This window comes from Suillus paluster (assembly GCF_016628075.1).
Source record: "Suillus paluster strain FC165 chromosome Unknown EDB91scaffold_160, whole genome shotgun sequence".
In the NCBI taxonomy this organism is placed as follows: Eukaryota; Fungi; Basidiomycota; class Agaricomycetes; order Boletales; family Suillaceae; genus Suillus; species Suillus paluster.
In genome coordinates this window covers 30,355-49,996 of record NW_024537720.1, presented here as the reverse complement: position 1 = coordinate 49,996, position 19,642 = coordinate 30,355, and the positions used below count along the sequence as shown (strand labels likewise).

The 19,642-nt window shown below is 47.2% G+C and overlaps 6 protein-coding genes across 6 annotated transcripts; 2 read left to right on the top strand and 4 right to left on the bottom strand.

Moving 5' to 3' along the window:
• Window positions 1-1,233: 1,233 nt before the first annotated feature.
• Window positions 1,234-1,631, bottom strand: EDB91DRAFT_200997 (uncharacterized protein). Its single transcript, XM_041326402.1, has one exon. The coding sequence runs from the start codon at window positions 1,544-1,546 to the stop codon at window positions 1,325-1,327; it is 222 nt and encodes a 73-aa protein (XP_041169809.1). The 5' UTR covers window positions 1,547-1,631; the 3' UTR covers window positions 1,234-1,324.
• A 3,735-nt stretch (window positions 1,632-5,366) lies between these two features.
• On the bottom strand, window positions 5,367-5,896 carry EDB91DRAFT_1255888 (uncharacterized protein; the record flags this gene model as incomplete). The annotated part of the gene is made up of 4 exons (XM_041324062.1): window positions 5,367-5,532; window positions 5,587-5,663; window positions 5,716-5,781; window positions 5,837-5,896. The coding sequence occupies 4 exons, from the start codon at window positions 5,894-5,896 to the stop codon at window positions 5,367-5,369; spliced, it is 369 nt and encodes a 122-aa protein (XP_041169808.1).
• A 6,573-nt stretch (window positions 5,897-12,469) lies between these two features.
• Window positions 12,470-14,170, top strand: EDB91DRAFT_1340348 (uncharacterized protein; the record flags this gene model as incomplete). Its single annotated transcript, XM_041325709.1, has 3 exons — window positions 12,470-13,111; window positions 13,170-14,009; window positions 14,030-14,170. Exons 1-3 carry the CDS (start codon window positions 12,872-12,874, stop codon window positions 14,168-14,170), a joined length of 1,221 nt encoding a protein of 406 aa, XP_041169807.1. The 5' UTR covers window positions 12,470-12,871.
• A 384-nt stretch (window positions 14,171-14,554) lies between these two features.
• On the top strand, window positions 14,555-15,076 carry EDB91DRAFT_1255886 (uncharacterized protein; the record flags this gene model as incomplete). Its single annotated transcript, XM_041324061.1, has 1 exon — window positions 14,555-15,076. The coding sequence occupies one exon, from the start codon at window positions 14,555-14,557 to the stop codon at window positions 15,074-15,076; it is 522 nt and encodes a 173-aa protein (XP_041169806.1).
• A 256-nt stretch (window positions 15,077-15,332) lies between these two features.
• EDB91DRAFT_1255885 (uncharacterized protein) lies at window positions 15,333-16,458 on the bottom strand (the record flags this gene model as incomplete). The annotated part of the gene is made up of 3 exons (XM_041324060.1): window positions 15,333-15,359; window positions 15,436-15,753; window positions 15,802-16,458. 3 exons carry the CDS (start codon window positions 16,456-16,458, stop codon window positions 15,333-15,335), a joined length of 1,002 nt encoding a protein of 333 aa, XP_041169805.1.
• Window positions 16,459-16,832: 374 nt separating this feature from the next.
• EDB91DRAFT_1034169 (uncharacterized protein) lies at window positions 16,833-17,480 on the bottom strand (the record flags this gene model as incomplete). The annotated part of the gene is made up of 3 exons (XM_041312769.1): window positions 16,833-16,989; window positions 17,040-17,193; window positions 17,246-17,480. Coding segments are annotated over 3 exons (546 nt in total), but the record flags the coding sequence as incomplete, so codon positions are not given.
• Between the last annotated feature and the right edge of the window lie 2,162 nt (window positions 17,481-19,642).

Genomic DNA, 19,642 nt, shown 5'->3' with positions numbered 1-19,642 from the left:
GTTGCGCGACGGCTCATCCCTCTCGATTTTACAAACCTAGATGACAGTTGGTCATCAGCCGGCACCACTTTGCCCAGTACATTCTTGCGTCCAAAGGGTCTTATTGACGGTTCCTCGTAAGTTTTTCCATGCTTCTGGCCGGAAATTGCTGAAATTTCGCAGGTCAAAGGAACTTATTACGCACCGGTAGTGGACACTGGAGATGCTAGCAATTGTCGAGGACACGGTCCAGGAGCTGAAGAGACAGGGTCGAGAGGATCACAACTTCTCAAGCTGTAGAATACTGCGTTCGTAACCTCAACTAGTCTATGTTATCGATGAACCACCTGCTGGGCAGAAGAAGCTTCGCGATATTGGCGCCAGCCCGAGTACACACGGGACATGGGTTGTCAATTTCTATGCGAAAAAGGTTCGCCCTGAAGAATTGGCTGAGGAGTCCTATATGGAATTGGAGAGAGAAGCATGGATCGAAATCAAGAGACAAAAGGGCGATGCATCGGAGGAAGAAAAAGAGCCCAGGAACCCTATCTACCCTGTTTTACGATTATATAAGGGTGGGTTTTCCTGTTCTTTGCACTGATATCTCACTCTATATCTCGCATGACAAAACGCTGTCAAGGCATATCGCAGCCCTCAACTGCCTTGATCTCAGTTTATATGTATGTGATATTCCATGAGTCGTGAATTGAATTCAAACGAAGATGGTCTATCCCGCCTTCCAATAAAAACACAACGACTGCATTGAACAACCCGAGCAACCTGAACCACCGCATCGAAAAGCGACTGCACTGCCAGGACCGATCGAAGCAGTCAACGTTCCTCTCATGGCTTATCTCTCGATGTGCTATCCTCACCTTACCGTGCCAATACCGATGGTCCCCGATCCATATTCGATGGGCAAGCCACTCACTATTGACCTGAGCAGTTGCCTACCTTCCCCGTCCCACCGGGACCATCTTCGAGCACTACTACCTCCCACATCATGTGTACGAGGGATTTGTCGCGGTACGTTGAGATCATACAACCTAAAATCCTTTTCATTCTCAAGTGAGTTTTATTGACAGCTCTTCGGCTGGGACCTCAAGTAATTGTGGCAAACCACGAACCAGCAACAGTGCCATGCGCTGTTCCGGGAAGGTAGAATTGGAGCAGCTATCGAAACGTGCCAATACATCATGGACAAGAACTACGAAGGCTAGGTTACATGCTTGTTTCGCGGGCAACCTTCACTCAGCTCTCAAGTAAGAACGACGCGCACTCTATGCTTCCAATGAAGATGCTGTGCTCGCGGCGAGCGGTTTGAACACGGACGTTTGAACGAATTTCATTCGTACCTTGACGGTATCTGTCTTACATACATAACCCTTTGTACTTGTATTATATGCCGGCTCACCTGAACAGGACAAATACTGTCTTTCGACGGGAGGGTATCAATGAATAAAGCAACGCTGGGCCCTGCACCACTACGGAATAGAGCCGTCGTGCAAACGTTGAGCAATATCTCTAAAGCGTTTGACAGGAGCGACACTCTTTGAACAAACTTCATAGATTTCAGCACAAAATGGTGCGTATCTATCCCAAATGTCTATCAATGGCATGTCGAGACGCCCGCGAACCTTGACATAGTGGGCGACCCAAGCAACAGGCAAGAAAACAAAGAACAAGTGATCAAAGGACAGACCTAGATGCAAGCGGGAGTCGTCCTCGATTCCATAGATCTGGGCTGATTTAAAATCCATTCAGTAATCGGTTATCCGATAATCAGTGTTTGATATGACTATAATTATCTTCAACCAATACAAAATGCAAATACGCCAAGCCGTATGTACATGCCCAAAGTGCCAGGAGATAAAATGAAGCCCCACAACCGTCGGATCTCCGCGAAGAACATTCGAGGGAACCGAGGCCCAATATCTCGCTGGGTAGAACACCACGTCTTTCGGTGTTGACTTGATTGAAATGCAAGGGAGCAGCGCATGCTTGTCTCCGTGCGGACCCCTGATTGACAATGTCAGTCGGAATAACTTCACTTGGCTTCTTGCAATACGTTCAAGAGTTATTGATGTCATAATGTGGAAGTGTCTTACTTTGGTGCGTGGTCGGGATGCGCCGGCGGATTTGAGTTGGCATGAACGGCCGTCTGGGAGCTCCGTGCTCACACTTGGCATTGAGTTAGGGTTGGGTTCATTCATCCCATATTCGATAGTGTTTTTCAATACCTGCAGTGATAGTGTGTCATGCGATCAGTCTCATTGATTGCATCTGGAAAGCTGCGGCGACACTCGGAGGCATGAGGTCAGTCGCTCATATCGTCAACCAAGGCGATTATGATAACGGCCTCATGTCTTGGGCGTCTAGTAAGAAGTTAATGTTATGAAGCAGCATAAAAACGCCGCAGTACAAGCACCTCTGCAACTTCGAGCTAGACACCTACCCGTCCACCTCATCCACCTCGACCGTGCTCACTACCGTCAACCTTCAGAAAATGGCGCAGCCCATTCCAAGCACCATACCCATTCGAGTGTTTGAAGATCATGAAGCTCGTGTATCCGCAGTCGCAGTTTTCCCCGACAAGCAACGTATGGTCACATGCTCGTACGACGCGATGCTCCGTCTGTGGGACTTGATGACAGGTGTGGTGGTGAAGAAGATGAAGGGGCATGGTAGTCCGGTGCAGGCATTGGCGGTATCACTGGATGGGCTGTTGATAGCAAGCGGTGATACCGACGGCAAACTCATTGCATGGGATGGGAAAACTGGCGAACGTTACCTCACCCCATACTATGGTGCAACGTGCCAACCTACCGGTACCCACACCGGTTGGATATTATCGCTGGACTTTTCTTCAGACGGCAGAGTGTTGGCCTGTGGGTCATCAGACTCAACGACGACTCTGTGGAACACAGAAACGTGGAAGCTGGAAGGAGATGCAATTAGCTGTGGTACAAGCGTCCGCTGCGTTCGCTATTCGCCGTCGTCGCCCCCACCAATTCTTGCAATTGCAACAGAGCACAATATCCAAATTTACAACGCTGGCTACTACGCTTGGGGAAGCAGGTCATACTGTAACAACTACTACCCATACAACACCTATTCATACTGCAGTTCATACGACGATCACTACTATTCCTTTCAGGCTCAGCACAAGGCAACGATTAGTGAAGGACACAACTACTCACTCGCGTGGACGCCAGATGGACGTCTACTCACAGGGGGAGATCATCAAGATCCCACCATACGAGAGTTGGTCCAGGTTCAGGATTCATCCTGCAATTGGACCTGGAAGCAGGTCAGTGATCCTTGGAAGGGCCATTTCAAGATTATCCGCGCCATTTCTGTGAACTCCAACGGCACTCTCCTTGCCTCCGCATCTCATGACAACCGTGTCCTCCTCTGGAGCCTCTCAGATCGACGAACCATCGCCGCATTCAAGCACTCTGGCCATGTCAAATGTGTCACGTTCTCCGCAGATGGCAAGCACATCCTCAGCGGAGGTGTGGATAAGAAGATCTCAGAGTGGTCAATATCCGAGGACGCTTTGCTATTGGATGGCTCAAAGGATGGTCTCATGAAGGAGCGAGTAACACACCAGGTAAGTTCATTTCCATGTTCCCGCTCCTTCGTCATCTAAGCGTCTGTTTCATGCCAAGCCTCAGGCGTCTTCTGATTTCAAGGCATGTTCCCTCCTTTGACTCTGATAACGCAATGCAAACATGTTTCATGCAGGTCCTCGTTATTGACACGACAGTTCGCAATGCGTGCATAGCTGGTGACTGGGCTACCGCTGAAAGGGTACTAAATCTAGAGATCGACGCTGGTACCTGCGATCAAACCTCCTATGCCAATCGCGCATTTGTTATGGCGCGAAAATGCGACTGGAATTCCTCGCTTCATGATTCAATTGAGGTGAGATGATAGATCGACAAATCATGGCCCCCTTGGATAAGCTAACTCCGATGATGATTTAGTCACTGAGCATTCAACCCTCGTTTTCAGGATATATTTCCAAAGGCATTGCACTCTGCGGGAAAAAGCAGGTCCGGGTCGCGAGGACGTCATTTGACCTGGCGTCCGTGTTCACAAACGGCGATTTAAAGACCGATCATTTTCTTTTTTTCATCAAGGTACGTATTATTTATCTTACATCCTCCATACTTCATGGCAATTTTCAGACTATCGCGCTGTTCAATGCAAATGAACATGAAGAGGCAATGCAGCGCGTCGAAGAGCTGGCTATATGTCCCGATGCAGATCCACTTGCTTGCCGTATCGTGGAAGTGAGTACCACGCACTCGATCACGCCCAGGTCCGTGGGCTGGAACTGATTCTACCCTTCGCACATCAGGCATATCTACGTGTCCAACTCGGAAACATTGCCATGGATGACATGCGCTACAACGAAGCCATTGATCACTTCACTGCCGCCGTCAACGCTAGCGCTTACTTCCATAAAATGGAAATTCATTCGATGTACGAGGAATTTACCGTGGTACGTTCATATACTGGATATCCTTTTGATACTCAACCGAGTATTCTTTGCAGCTCTTTGGCTGGGACCTAAAGTCCTTGTGGCAAACCGCAAACCAGCAACACTGTCATACGCTCTTTCGCGCAGGTAGAATAGGAGCAGCTATCGAATCGTACCAATCCATAATAGAGACGAGTGATGGCGCTACGAAGACCAGCATGTGTGCCTGGTTCGCTGGTAAGCAGTCGGCAATGTCATCCCGTCTACAATTCTCAACCATACGTCCCTCAGCTCTTCAGTAAAAACGAAGCATGCTAGATGCTGCACTCGCGGCGAGCGCTTACTCATGCAGTATCGATCACGGATATCCTCCAGCCGTTTTTGTTTGTACCTTGTCAGTATCTGTATAACGCAAACAACCCTTTGTACTTTTAAAGTTGTATCATATGTCATATGTCGGCTCACTGGAACTGGTCATCTACAATGCTTACACCCACCGTTCGGTGCGTGCCCTTCACTTTTGGTTTATTGATTTGCCTTTAGTCGAGTCACTGCTTTCCCCACACACATGTTCATTCCATCCACCTCACGTGAATTGGACTGCCACTGTAAGCTGAACAATTCCCTCGCAGACTTTACTCGAGTAGTTGTCTAATACGCCACGTTGTTCTCGATCTCTGTCTGATCAAACACAAAGCTGTCATACCAGCATTGCAAATCCATACGTGATCAATCAATTTAACACAGCACAAATATTACATAAGAGACGAGCGATGTTGAACAAGACAAGAAATTGAATTAGGCTGTGACTCCGAATGAGGGGGCGACACAAACAGGGGGAATATTAAGATAATCCCTTCCTTAAGCCTGAGTAATCTTATAATACCCAGTAAACGAATCACGTTAAGAGGTTCCAGGTCGTGATCTCAGCGAGCGCCCCGAGATTATACTCCCAAATCATGGGGGTCTCGATGGCACTTTGCAAGACAGCGGTTTCTTGATAGTCCGAAGTGATGTAGACGCGCGGGATCGGAGTGAAATCTGCTGTGGCGTTGCTGCCGTCTCTGCGTTGTGTACTGTGAATGTCTCGCAGGAGAAATGAGAGGAAGAGGACATACCCAACACCGTTGAAGTACAGCGCCAGAACAGGCATCAACTCTCTACGGTTCGCAAAGCCCGGTAGTTGGGCCATACACTGAAGTGGGGACAAAAAAAACAGAAGTCGTGGATGGTCACACACCGAATACAATGTCTTGAGTGAGCCCAGTATTGTTCCAGACCTGCAGGAAACCATCGACTCCTTTCTGAGGGTTCTACACAACTTGTTTATGAGTTGTCAAGATGAAAATAAACGAAGGCAAGGCTTACAGAGAACTGGAAGACATTGTTGTCCTCGGTCAGGGTGGTTTTTTCGCTGAGTTCCAGCATAATGGGTTGTGTTCATGTTAGGAATCGCGCAATACATGATGGACTTACTGGTGCGTGTAAATCGCCTGCATCCTGTATGGGCCTGGGATGAAGTCATACTTATGTCGGCAATCAGACAGGAAAGATATAGAAAAACCCATTCGTCTTTCCGAAAGTGCTGATTCTGTAAATTTTCAAACTTGGCATTCGTCGCGGGCAAAAGCGAGAGTACTTACATCCAAACAACGGGGTGGAATGTCTCGCAGAGGTCCTCCATGTTGCCATCAAAAGTGAGCAGAAACGTCGAATCCTTACCGAGATCTTTGCTGCAAGACGGTCGGGTAAAAATGCGACGACAGCGCGACAGTGCAAGGACACTCACTTCTGAAGTTCTACGGAATAAGAATCCGGAAGTCTATCTAGGCATCAACCCCGATAACGATAGCCAATCCATGAAAGGAGTTAGGTTAGTGCGCTGGATTGTTTCGTCTGTCTGCGAGGGAATCCCAGAGGAGTATTGAAGATGAATTGGTGTTAGTATTGGTGCAAAGGTGATGAAAAAAAAATCAGGAAGGAAGACAGCACTTACGTTTGACGTCATTTCCTGCACCATTGACTCGTCAATCCCCGCTTCGGACCTTGGGATTCCTGCCTACTGACTCTCGTTTCGCGGTGGCAGTGACGAGGGATGTGAGCGGGAGAAGTACGAGTGGGTGGATTATGTGGACTGCTAGGGGATGGCATATATAAGCAATCAAACGTAATTCGAAAAAAAAAAAAAATTAAGTTTGCGAAGCTGAAGCGCGAGGCAAGACTGCAGAGGTGCATGAATTACTGAAAACAATGCACAACGCGGACAATGTTTGCTATTCAACTGACATATCTCGTGGTATGATGAACTAAGAAGCTGATACCGACTCGCCGGATGCAACAGAAGCGCGAACGGGAACTCTGGGAACACAAAACACCAAAATAGATAGTATTGAGCTCAAATGTGGGAAAGTCGTTCATCATTGTCCAGCGCAACAAGTACTACCACTTACACTGCTCAGAATATCGGAGATTTGGCCGGTCTGGGACAACGTCTGGGCCAACGTCTGGGCCAATGTATGGGCCAATGTATGGGCCAATGTATGGGCCAAAGTCTGGGCCAAAGTCTGGGCCAAAATCTGGGACACGACGGCAGTCAACGGCACTCCTAGCGGAATTTAAACCCTGCTCGATGCTTCGAACAACCATGCCAATCAATCCCGCCAACGTGCCCGCCGCTGCCTAACATCCCGCCAATATTATTGGAATGCTGCATGTTCATGCTCCGCCTCAACTCTCCCCTCCCACTCAACTCTCCCCACCAATCTCCCTCCCCGCCCACCTCCCCACCCGCCCATCTCCTTGTCTGCCCATCTCCTTGCCTGCCTGCCTCCTTGCCCTCTCACCTCCTTGCCCAGTCACTGCCCATTTTCTTTCGTGCCCGTCAATATGTGTTCATTGCAACAAGAGCCCCTTCAGTGAATTCACCTGTCTCAGATGGGCAGCCGGGCGTGACAATGTACCAATAGAGACGGGTCACCCGGTGCCGGCCCATGGCAATAATTGTACCATGTTAGATGAGTGGGCCGAGGGGGTGGAGTGTCCAAGGCAAACAGATGGGCCAGGTGTATATAGTATAGATGGTAGTATAGCAATGTACTATATAGGAAATTATGAATAGTAGTAGTGAATCCAGTGTGTGATAAATGAGTGGGCCGGAGGAATGGAGTGCAATATAGACGAGTGGGCCAGGGAACTGGGGTGTGATGGAGACGAGTGGGCTGGTAAATGAGGTGCAATGGAGACGAGTGGGCCGGTACATCAGGTGCAATAAAGATGAGGGGGCCGGAGAATAGGGTGCAATTGAGACGAGTGGGCCAGTATAGCAGGTGCAATGGAGATGGGTGGGCTGGTAAATAAGGTGCAATTAAGACAAGTGGGCTGGTATAGCAGGTGCAATGGAGACGGGTGGGCCGGTAAAGGAGGTGCAGTGAGGACGAGTCGGCTGGCGTTATTGGGTGCAATGAAGATGAGTCGGCCGGTGATATGGGGTCCAATGAAGACGAGCTGGCCGGTGATATGAGGTCCAATGAAGACGAGTTGGCTGGTGATATGGGGTCCAATGAAGACGAGCTGGCCGGTGATATGAGGTCCAATGAAGACGAGTTGGCCGGTGATATGGGGTGCAATGAAGATGGGTGGGCCGGCATTATAGGGCGCAATGGAGATGGGTGGGCTGGTGATATGGGGTGCAATTAAGACGAGTGGGCCGGTGATATGGGGTGCAATGAAGACGGGTGGGCCGGTATTATGGGGTGCAACAACGACCGGTATTTATGTAACTGGTTGCTTGTGGTAACATAGCACTCAATCCGGCGATTCCACTGGTGGTCTGATCATGTAAAATGGTTAAGATTTGACAAAGTTATGAGCCCTACAAGGGAAAGCCATAAATTTAGAGGATATTATGATATATTGTATCTAGACCATTGCAACTGGTATTTTTTGACCGGTATTTACATGACCTGTTGCTTGTGGTAACATAGCACTCAATCCGGTGATTCCACCAGTGGTCTGACCATGTAACATAGTTAAGATTTGACAAAGTTAGGAGCCTTACAAGAGAAAGTCACAAAGTCAGAGGATATATGATATCTAGACCATTGTGACCAGGATTTTTCAACCGGTAGTTATGTGACCAGTTGCTTGTGGTAGCATAGCACTCAATCCGGTGATTCCACCGGTGGTCTGACCATGTAAAATGGTTAATATTTGACAATGTTATGAGCCTTACAACAAGAGAAAGTCACAAATTCAGAGCATATGTGATATCTAGACCATTGTGACCGGTATTTTTCGACCGGTAGTTATGTGACCGGTTGCTTGTGGTAACATAGCACTCAATCTGGCGATTCCACCGGTGGTCTGATCATGTAAAATGGTCAAGACTTGACAAAGTTATGAGTGCTACAAGAAAAAGTCACAAAGTCAGAGGATATATGATATCTAGACCATTGTGACCGGGATTTTTCAACCGGTAGTTATGTGACCGGTTGCTTGTGGTAGCATAGCACTCAATCTGGTGATTCCACCAGTGGTCTGACCATGTAAAATGGTTAATATTTGACAATGTTAGGAGCCTTACAAGAGAAAGTCACAAAGTCAGAGCATATGTGATATCTAGACCATTGTGACCGGTTGCTTGTAGTAACATAGCACTCAATCCGGCGATTTTACTGGTGGTCTGATCATGTAAAATGGTCAAGATTTGACAAAGTCATGAATTTAGAGGATATATGATATCTACACTATTGTGACCAGTATGTTTCAACTGGTATTTATTCAACTGGTTGCTTGTGGTAACACAGCACTCAATCCGGTGATTCCACTGGTGGTCTGACCATGTAAAATGGTTAAGATTTGACAAAGTTATGAGCCTTACAAGAGAAAGCCACACATTCAGAGGATATTATGATATATTGTATCTAGACCATTGTAACTGGTATTTTTTGACTGGTATTTATGTGACCGGTTGCTTGTGGTAACATAGCACTCAATCCGGTGATTCCACCGGTGGTCTGACCATGCAAAATCATTAAGATCTGACAAACTTATGAGCCTTACAAGATAAAGCCACAGATTTAGAGGATGTTATATCTAGACCATTGTGACCGGTATTTTTGTGAACAGTTGCTTGCAGTAATATAGTACTCAATCTGATGATTCCACCGGTAGTCTGATCATGTAAAATGGTTAAGATTTGACAAAGTTCTGAGCCTTATAAGACCAAGTCATAAATTCAAAGGATACAGTGTTGTATCAGCTTATATCTGGACCATTGTAATCAGTATTTTTGCAACCGGTTGCTTGTGGTAATGTAGCACTCAATCAGGGGATTCCATTTTGCCCCTTTGATAGGAGAGTGTTCTAGCACTGTCAAAGCATATTTAGGAGTATATATTAACATATTCCACCACTTAGTTGACCCCCTGAAGGGCTACATCAAACAATATAGCATATATACATGAAAACATAACTGATAAGAACCCTCCAACACTATCAAGGATGTTATTGGTAATCAGACACTTGGGATATGTCCCATGTATATCCCTAGTCATGGTCCTAAAATTCTGGAAAGATCCCTCAAGTATTGACTGTAAGATAAGTAAAACAACATAGGCTTGACATATGACAATTTACCCCTGTCACTGAAAGTCACTGACATATATCACACACACCAGAGATTTTATTAAAAATGCAGTAGTATGTATAGTAGACTACATAATGAACCTAAAATACACATTGCCTTGAAGGTAAAGTCTTTGTAGAAGAGTGTGGTGAGGAAATATTAGGATTGGTAAGTAAAAGTCCAACCACTACATATACACCAAACTGGTGAGTTTCGATGTTTTGGGCTTTTGGACTTTCCCACACTCTATTTCAGAGATATTTCACTGCCCTAGCTCTCAACTGTTAGTGGATCCTTTTATAAATCTGAGACCATGATATTGACCATGCTTAGAATATATTGCAAGCATCTGATTACTAGATTGTGTCCATTGGAGAATGTAGGCCCCTTATCAGTACACATACCCCCTTTCCCTTAGATAACAATATTATACCATATTTCTAACTGATCCTTGGGATGAGAAGTAGGTATATATGTAGTAAGAATAATATATGAGTAGTCTGGATCATTTATGCAATGGTAAAGTAGGGGAAAACACCAAAAATGCGACAACTGCAATCTTAGAAGTTTTAGCCTGTATAGAAGGATTCTGTAGGTATCCTGATGTACCAACCTGGTGTACATACTCTAAATATGTCTAGGAATGGTCCCCATATCTTTCTGCAGCTGTGTTCCTGTAGGAAAACCTTTCCCAGAGGATGGACCACCAGGAGAGGGTGAGTACACAGCATCACAAGGTTTTGTCTGTGGATGTTAAGGTCATGCTCAAAGGAAGGAGAACTCAAAGGGCTTGACTTCAGCTTGTGTGCTGCACCCCTTACCCAAGTATGTGCCCTTAATTTCTGAGAGGCAGGAGGGAAGTCCAACAAAGTCCAGAGGTTTCCGGAGGTCAGACACTAGGGGAGTTTGGCGGAACTCCAGAGGTTCAAGGAAACCCAGAGTAAGACTGCTGTGGACAAGTCTGGAGTAGAAATGGAACAGAGGTAAACTACCCTAAGGTAGAGCTGGAGACACACTGGTCTAGATATAACATATCCTCTGAATTTATGACTTTCTCTTGTAGGGCTCATGACTTTGTCAGATCTTAACCATTTTACATGATCAGACCACCAGTGGAATTGCCGGATTTATTACTACGTTACCGCAAGCAACTGGTCACATCAATACTGGTTGAAAAATACCAGTCACAATGGTCTAGATATCACATATACTCTGAATTTGCGACTTTCTCTTGTTGTAAGGCTCATAAAATTGTAAAATCTTAACCATTTTACATGGTCAGACCACCGGTGGAATCACCAGATTGAGTACTACATTACCACAAGCAAGCGGTCACATAAATCCCGGTTACCATGGTCTAGACATGATTTATCCTCTGAATCTGTGACTTTCTTTTGTAATGCCCATAACTTTGTCAGATCTAAACCATTTTACATGGTCAGACCACCGGTGGAATCGCCAGATTGAGTGCTATGTTACCACAAGCAACCGGTCACATAACGACCGGTCGAAAAATACCGGTCACAATGGTCTAGATATCACATATGCTCTGAATTTGTGACTTTCTCTTGTTGTAAGGCTCATAACATTGTCAAATATTAACCATTTTACATGGTCAGACCACCGGTGGAATCACCGGATTGAGTGCTATGCTACCACAAGCAACTGGTCACATAACTACCGGTTGAAAAATCCTGGTCACAATGGTCTAGATATCATATATCCTCTGACTTTGTGACTTTTTCTTGTAGCACTCATAACTTTGTCAAATCTTGACCATTTTACATGATCAGACCACCAGTGGAATCACCGGATTGAGTGCTATGTTACCACAAGCAACAGGTCATGTAAATACCGGTCAAAAAATACCAGTTGCAATGGTCTAGATACAATATATCATAATATCCTCTAAATTTATGGCTTTCCCTTGTAGGGCTCATAACTTTGTCAAATCTTAACCATTTTACATGATCAGACCACCAGTGGAATCGCCGGATTGAGTGCTATGTTACCACAAGCAACCGGTTACATAAATACCGGTTGTTGTTGCACCCCATATCACCGGCCCACTCGTCTTAATTGCACCCCATATCACCGGCCGACTCGTCTTCATTGCACCTCATATCACTGGCCAGCTCGTCTTCATTGGACCCCATATCACCAGCCAACTCGTCTTCATTGGACCTCATATCACCGGCCAGCTCGTCTTCATTGGACCCCATATCACCGGCCGACTCATCTTCATTGCACCCAATAACGCCAGCCGACTCGTCCTCACTGCACCTCCTTTACCAGCCCACCCATCTCCATTGCACCTGCTATACCAGCCCACTTGTCTTAATTGCACCTTATTTACCAGCCCACCCATCTCCATTGCACCTGCTATACCAGCCCACTTGTCTTAATTGCACCTTATTTACCGGCCCACCCATCTCCATTGCACCTGCTATACCGGCCCACTCGTCTCAATTGCACCCTATTCTCCGGCCCCCTCATCTTCATTGCACCTGATGTACCGGCCCACTCGTCTCCATTGCACCTCATTTACCGGCCCACTCGTCTCCATCACACCCCAGTTCCCCGGCCCACTCATCTATATTGCACTCCATTCCTCCGGCCCACTCATCTATCACACACTGGATTCACTACTACTATTCATAATTTCCTATATAGTACATTGCTATACTACCATCTATACTATATACACCTGGCCCATCTGTTTGCCTTGGACACTCCACCCCCTTGGCCCACTCATCTAACATGGTACAATTATTGCCATGGGCTGGCACCGGGTGGCCCGTCTCTATCGGCACATTGTCATGCCTGGCTGCCCATCTGAGATGGGTATATGTTACTGCATTATGTGGCAACAAGCAGATGTTGCATTTCTTGCGAGGTTCTCTCTGCGTCCAACATCAATTGGCATCGTTCTTGATTGTGGACGCTGCGGCATTGCCATTCCTCTTTTGATCTGTCGCAGCGACCTAAACAGAAACTCGGGCAAGCCGATGGCAAAGGTACATCCTCGCTGTGTGGTTGATTGATGTTAGATTAACACTCCTTACCCCTTACCAGCATCTATCCTGCTCCTTCTACCGGTGGTTCCCCCAACTCCTTGCGTTTCTGAGTATTATCAATCTCATCCGCTCATCGAGTCCATCGTTGAGTTATTCACCAACTTTCACAAGTTCACAGCCAGCCGCCTCCACCCCATCCAGCAGTGAAGCTACTATGTTCCCTTTCCCTTCAACCCAGCCTCATACCAAACCTAATGGCAAGAAGCCACGAAAGCGGGGAGAGAAGTGTGTCGGTTCCTTCTTTCAGCATCTGCGAGCTTTACGGTGCACGCACACCATGTGCTTGACTCACTGCACCAATGCTGGTGGCTACGCCATCCATCCTGTGGATACAGAGATTGTGTATGACTATGAGGGCATGGGTGCGGAAGAGGAGTTTGAGCTCCTGGCTGATGAACAGGCAGATATGGCTCCACTTGAGCCTGGGGTCGACAGTGGTGATACTGGTCATGAGGCGCTTCGCCAGGCCTTGGCGATGTCCCTTGCAATGTGTGGTCTTGAGTTCCCTGCGGTACCCCCTCCCCATATTCCTTCTTTTTGTGACCTTTTGACGGCTCCTGTGATTAATACACCATCCTTGACCATACCACCTACACCGTCCTTGACCACACCATGTCCAGCAGCACTCATTACCACACCAGCACCAGTTAAGAAGCCACCTCGCATCACCCAACAGCTTGACCCCTTGTGGGTATCAGACCTCAATGCTCGTGCGCAGCGTGAAGCTGAAGAACAGAGGATTGCAGAGCGCTGGAAGGAGATGGAGAAGGCAGCGAAGCAACGCTTTGTCCTCCACTGGTATGATGCTGTACATATCAATGTCTTTATGTTGGCATATGTACTGACTACTATCTTCAGAACAATGCCCCAGTCGTAGAAGAATGGGTGACCGACTGCCCTTTCTTCCCTCAGTTCCAGCTTTCGGACGATCCTGCTCTCATTGACTCACTTGGTGAGGGGATCGACAAGATTGAGGTATTTGAGGAGCGCCTCCAATGATGGATCCCTGCGGGTCTTACATACACATTTTCTCTTCAATCTGGCTGTCATGTCTTCATTCATCGTCGAGGTGTCACTGTCTGTGAAGGCTTCAATGACCTCTATAAGGCCTCCAGACATGGTATTCGCCCTCCCCATCTTCACTCCAACATGAAAGGAGAGTGAGATGGTGTGCGCACCAAACTGAAGAAAAAACGTGATGTTCCAGTTCCCTCAGATGCTGAATCCGACGTCGAGATTGTTGAGATGCCTATCACACCCATGACAGTTGGTAAGGGTAAGCGCTGATGTGAAGGTAGCCCTTGGGACATCAATATTAATGCACCCATACCTGTTCACCGTCGGCTTGATCTTAATGACTTTGATGCCTGTCGCGCAAGCTCGATGTCGCCCACTCCTCCTCCATCAGCACCACAGACCACACTATCATCCCGTGTTCGCCATCAGCCTGATCTTGATGACTTTGATGCTTGTCGTGCAAGCTCAATGTCACCTACTCCTCCGTTAGCACCACAAACTACACTATCATCTCGTTTAGCCTCCATCAAAGCATCCCATACCACTGAGCCATCGAAAGTATTCATTCCAGCATACAATTCTACAAAGCGGGTCTGGCCTCAAGGCATGTATACCACTGACATGGTCACAGGCTTTCAGCAAATGGACGACAAGAACTTGCAGGCGAGATTTCAACAAGATGATCTCTTTCGTCGTATATTCAGTGTACCATTTGTCAAGGCAACCTATCACGACAATTGCCGCGCATGGCAGAAAACAGATTCCTCTATCCTTGCAAGCTATGAGGCTGCGGGCCAAACTGCCAATGGTCTTTGGTCACACTATTTGGCGGCACGTAGAGAAGCGCTTGGGGAGAAGACTAAGAAGCCAACAAGGCGGGCCAAGTAAAAACCACTAGCCATTCCTTATCGTCATCCATTCACTTGATTTGTAGTTTGTTACTCGCCGTGTTGAATATTACTCGCTGTGTCATTACTCGCCATGTATTGCGTACAGCATTGTCGAAAGTGAGAATGCAAAGAGACACTGTCTATTTGCAGAGACAATGCTAATATAGTATTTCCTGAGTTGCTATTGTAAACACAGTAGAGCTGACCGAAGGGGAGTCCTTGTATCAATTATACATGCTGGGGTACTTAAGACATTAAGTGTGGGTGATGGGGATGCTTGCCTTGTGCACGTAAGGTAGGTACAGTGACGTGATTCCGCCGCTTGATCATCTCATCCAGGAAAAAGTCATACCTCACCGGTGTCATCTCCCGGCAGATGTTGTGGAAGGCACCGAACCACACATTGGTTTGCTTGGCGATAGACGAGTTGAAGTAATATTTGCCATTGTCATCTAGTAATTCTGGATAGGCCTTCATGTCGCAACGGTCACGGCAGAAGGTGTCACTAGCCTTGTGCTTGTTCTTGTGATGAAATGCATCAATGCACATCCCCATGCCATCAAAGAATTTGATGCATTGGTTCAAAACCTCCCGCAGCGCGTTGCAATTCGAATCATAAATCAAATGTTGTGGCTTGCGTGCACGAGGGAGTGAATACAGCTGTTCAATCATAATCTTGATGATGTCAGTGAAAACATATGCTATCGAGCACTACAGACTTACAAGAACATTGGATACAGTTTCATGATGATACATTGTGCCATGCCCATTAATAACTCCACATGGACGAACAACAAGCTGCTCATTATTGGTACGCTGGCGTCGGAATATTGCTTTGAGCTTAGGGGGTGTGTCCTTGCTTTCACAATCAACAGCAGGGTGGGACATCTCTGGCTGTGTGTCAAGAACACCAGTCGAAGTCATTACAGCAGGCCGCACTAAGCATACAGCTCCGGTCTGAGCATCGTGTTTGTACCATTCGTCTCCATCTTGGATGGGAAGAGCCACGGTCAAGTCGGCAGGAAGCTGTGGTGGGTCGAGGGAGGACATGGCATTGTCGAGCTTAGCGACCTTCTGACATTGTGTCTTGCTCTTCCCACTGCATAAAGACTCGACATTGGCGCCCTCCATCTTAACATGGACCGGATCATCACATGCTTTTCGGTACTTGCCTGACTTGCTGTCACGGGTGACAGGGCAATTACAGCCCTCTATGGCACAAGTTGTCTCAAGCTTTTTGTGGTCAGGGTCTACTGAACAGAAGCGGTGATGATTGTTTTCAAGAGGATTTTTGCACTGAGGAACACCGCAGCATGGACGGCCAATGGTAACTCCATCAGTCACAACAACTTCCGTGCGTGCGAGTGTACCATCTGGCATGTTGAATATGCACAAGCACCCATCACAAGCATGGGGCAACTCTTCATGGCCGTGAATGATGATACGCTCAGTACATTCCCACATCACAGTGGTGTAACGGTCTTTCTGTTCACCTCCGTGAGGCACCTGTAGTTGGACATGTCACTGGTCATGGTCGTCAAGCAGTGCCAGAAGGGTAAATGAATCCCACACCTCGGCAGTAGTGAGTGGACTGTTGAACTGCCAAGGAATGTCATCATCATTGTCATAAACATCACAGCGAGGTCAGGCAATATTATACAAATGGGCACAATTTGTCACAGAGACACTGCAACAAAGGAATATCAGATACTAACAGCAGGAAGGACTGTAACAGTTCACACTCACGTGATCTGCATCAAATCCATCCAATGCATTACGAGTTCACGTTGAACAAATTGATGTTCAGCGACTTGGATGTAGGCCGGCATTCTGCCATAGTATGTCCTGATACCATCCTGGACACTATAGTTGTTATGATAATTGGTATGACATTCTACAACAATGAGTTTACTACTATAAGCGTGGAACAAAGATAACAAGAGCATAACCTATGTCGACACTTCAAGTGCACTGACCATGCAGGATGAGCACCATTCGCATGGGTAAATATGACTGCCTGACGTTGCTCTTCTTTCTTGAGCACTGTACCAAGTTGCCATGCACTGCACTCTGGGTTAGTACACTGTTTGGTGGGCGGGTAAAGAGTATGAGAAGCTGATTGTTAGGTGAGCGAGTTAGAATAAGCATACTGATTTGATTTACTCACTAATTCCTCGCTGGTGTCCATAGAGTCTGAACGCATTCTCTTCATCAGCTCTGGCCTCGTTCACAGTGGGTAGAACCCATGCAAGGTCTTTCATAATGTCCCACAATGCATCAACAGATTCAGGTGATATAGCGACCACATCAGAGAGAAAGTTGGTTATTGAAGGGGGCAGTATATTGGGGGCAGCCATGATGCTGACAGTGTGCGGCTGAGGCTGGATGATATCATCCTTGAGGAGGCTGGTGTATCACAAGAACCAGCTGAGATCAATATACGACATAGCAGCAAGCTCATGGTGTTGCCACATGGCAGAAAAAAGGCTCCCAACATCCATGGAAGTAAGTCAAAGTAGGTCCTTGGCACTGTTGCAGACAATGAGCAAGCGTGAGAAACAGTGACAGATACAGAAACCTTTACACTCCGCTTGGAGGTGCCAATGGGCCTGCCGTGTCCCAGACTTTGTCCCAAACTTTGGCCCGTACTTTGGCCCGTACTTCATCCCAAACCGGCCATTTCAGAGATGTCCTCACACTGCTAAGCCACGGCTTAGGCTTCGCAAAATTGAAGCCTAGGCCAAAGTAGGTTATAGCATGGGTATGGGCCACACCGCAGGTATGGGGGTCACGGGTATGGCGGGTACGGGTACAGTGTTGATTTTCCGACCCGCGGGTATACCCGTGCTATATCCTAGGCCAAAGCCTTGGTCAGGCCCAGGCCTGGGCTGGGCCTGGCTCAATCAGGCCCGGCTTGGGCTGGCCCAGGGCTTGAAGCCGGGCTGGAACATCACTATACGTATGCAAGGGCGATAATTCACGGGTGTAAGTGAAGATGATCGCGGTTGCTGTGGTGATCACAGGCGAGCAGGAACAGAGTAAGAGCTGATAGAGAATGTATTATCTCAGTATCTGTTAGAAACTCGTAGCACAGCTATAGTACCTGATAGAGAATGTATTCTATGTCTCGTTAGCGCTTTGTATAGTAAGGGAAAATATAAGGGCTTACATCTCAGTATCTGTTAGAAACTGAGATGCCCGAATGCCAGACTCGTAGCTTTATACGTAGTTAGTATGGATACGCTAAATAACGGATGTCATAGAAATATCATAGAAATAAAGTAGTCCAATAATGACGAGCCTCGGTCGACGTCATTGTGTCGCCTCGTCGTTCAGCTTAGTTGCACTCGTTATGTCTCAGTCTGACATCGCTAACTTCCTCTTCGGTTCGTCTTCCGTTCCTCCCGATTTGTCAGAGCTCAACAGTTGCGTCAGTAGGAGGAGAAGCATGACGCGTCTGTCACGCGTTTAATGACACGTGATGTGCATGTCGCGGTTTCTTGTTACTGTACTTCCATGCTGGGTCTGAATAGAACCTATTCTTTCGCAGGCTGAAGGGACTTACTGCCACAGCGCCACTCATAACTCCCTAGATGCTAGCAATTGTCGAGACTCAATGACAACGATCGACCAGGAGCTGAAGAGATAGTACCGTACCAATCGAGCTTCTCACTGCATCAGGCTGCAGAATACCCAACCTGTGGGTTTTTGGCCAATCTCTCACTTTATGACTCAGGAAACAAGATCCTTCTTAGACTCAACTATGTCATCAACGGCATCAATTGGTTACCGCTTGGGTCGGCTCCAACTCAAAGTCATAGTAGATACCATCTGATCGGCGTCCCTGCACAACAACCAGCCCTAGTCACTGCTATCGAGCCCTTCTATCAACGGTTTTATTCAATGCGTCTCAAGAATTACTCACATTACACCCTAGCCAAACCTTACAAGACCCACCGATAGTGAACGCTCAGTCGCTACATGCTCGACCTCGTGCGAGAAATCCCTGTCCGAGGTCCGAGATGAATCAACAGAGTGTAAGAAAAGCAGTACGCAGGCATTCAGAACTCCTCAGATCAAGTGTAATGGCACTCAGACCGATAGTCGCTTTGTTTGTCTGCCGCAAAGGGCGAGGCATCGGAGGCAGAGTCCAGGGGCCCTAGCTACCCTGTTTTACGATCAGTGCGTGAACAGCATATAAGGGTGGGTTTTCCTCTTCTTCGCGCTGATTTGGACTAGATTGTTCCTCCTATCTCACTCTGATGACGCCTCGTATTCCAAAGCGCTGTAGCCTGTCAAGCCATATCGCAGCCCTCAACTTCCTTGATCTCAGTCTATATGTGTGTTATTCTCTGAGTCGTGACTTTGATTCCAACATAGATGGTCCATCCCGCCTTCAAATAAAAACACAACAACTGCAATGAACAATCCGAGCAACCTGAACCACCACATCGAAAAGCAACTCCACCGCTAGGACCGATCGACGCAGTCAACGTCCCTCTCATGGCTTCTCTCGATGTGCTATCCTCATCTTGCCTGTGCCCATACCGATGGTCCCCGATCC

Coding starts and splice junctions, on each gene's coding strand:
- EDB91DRAFT_200997 (XM_041326402.1), bottom strand. CDS start 1,546: ATGAAGTTTGTTCAAAGAGTGTCGCTCCTGTCAAACGCTTTAGAGATA.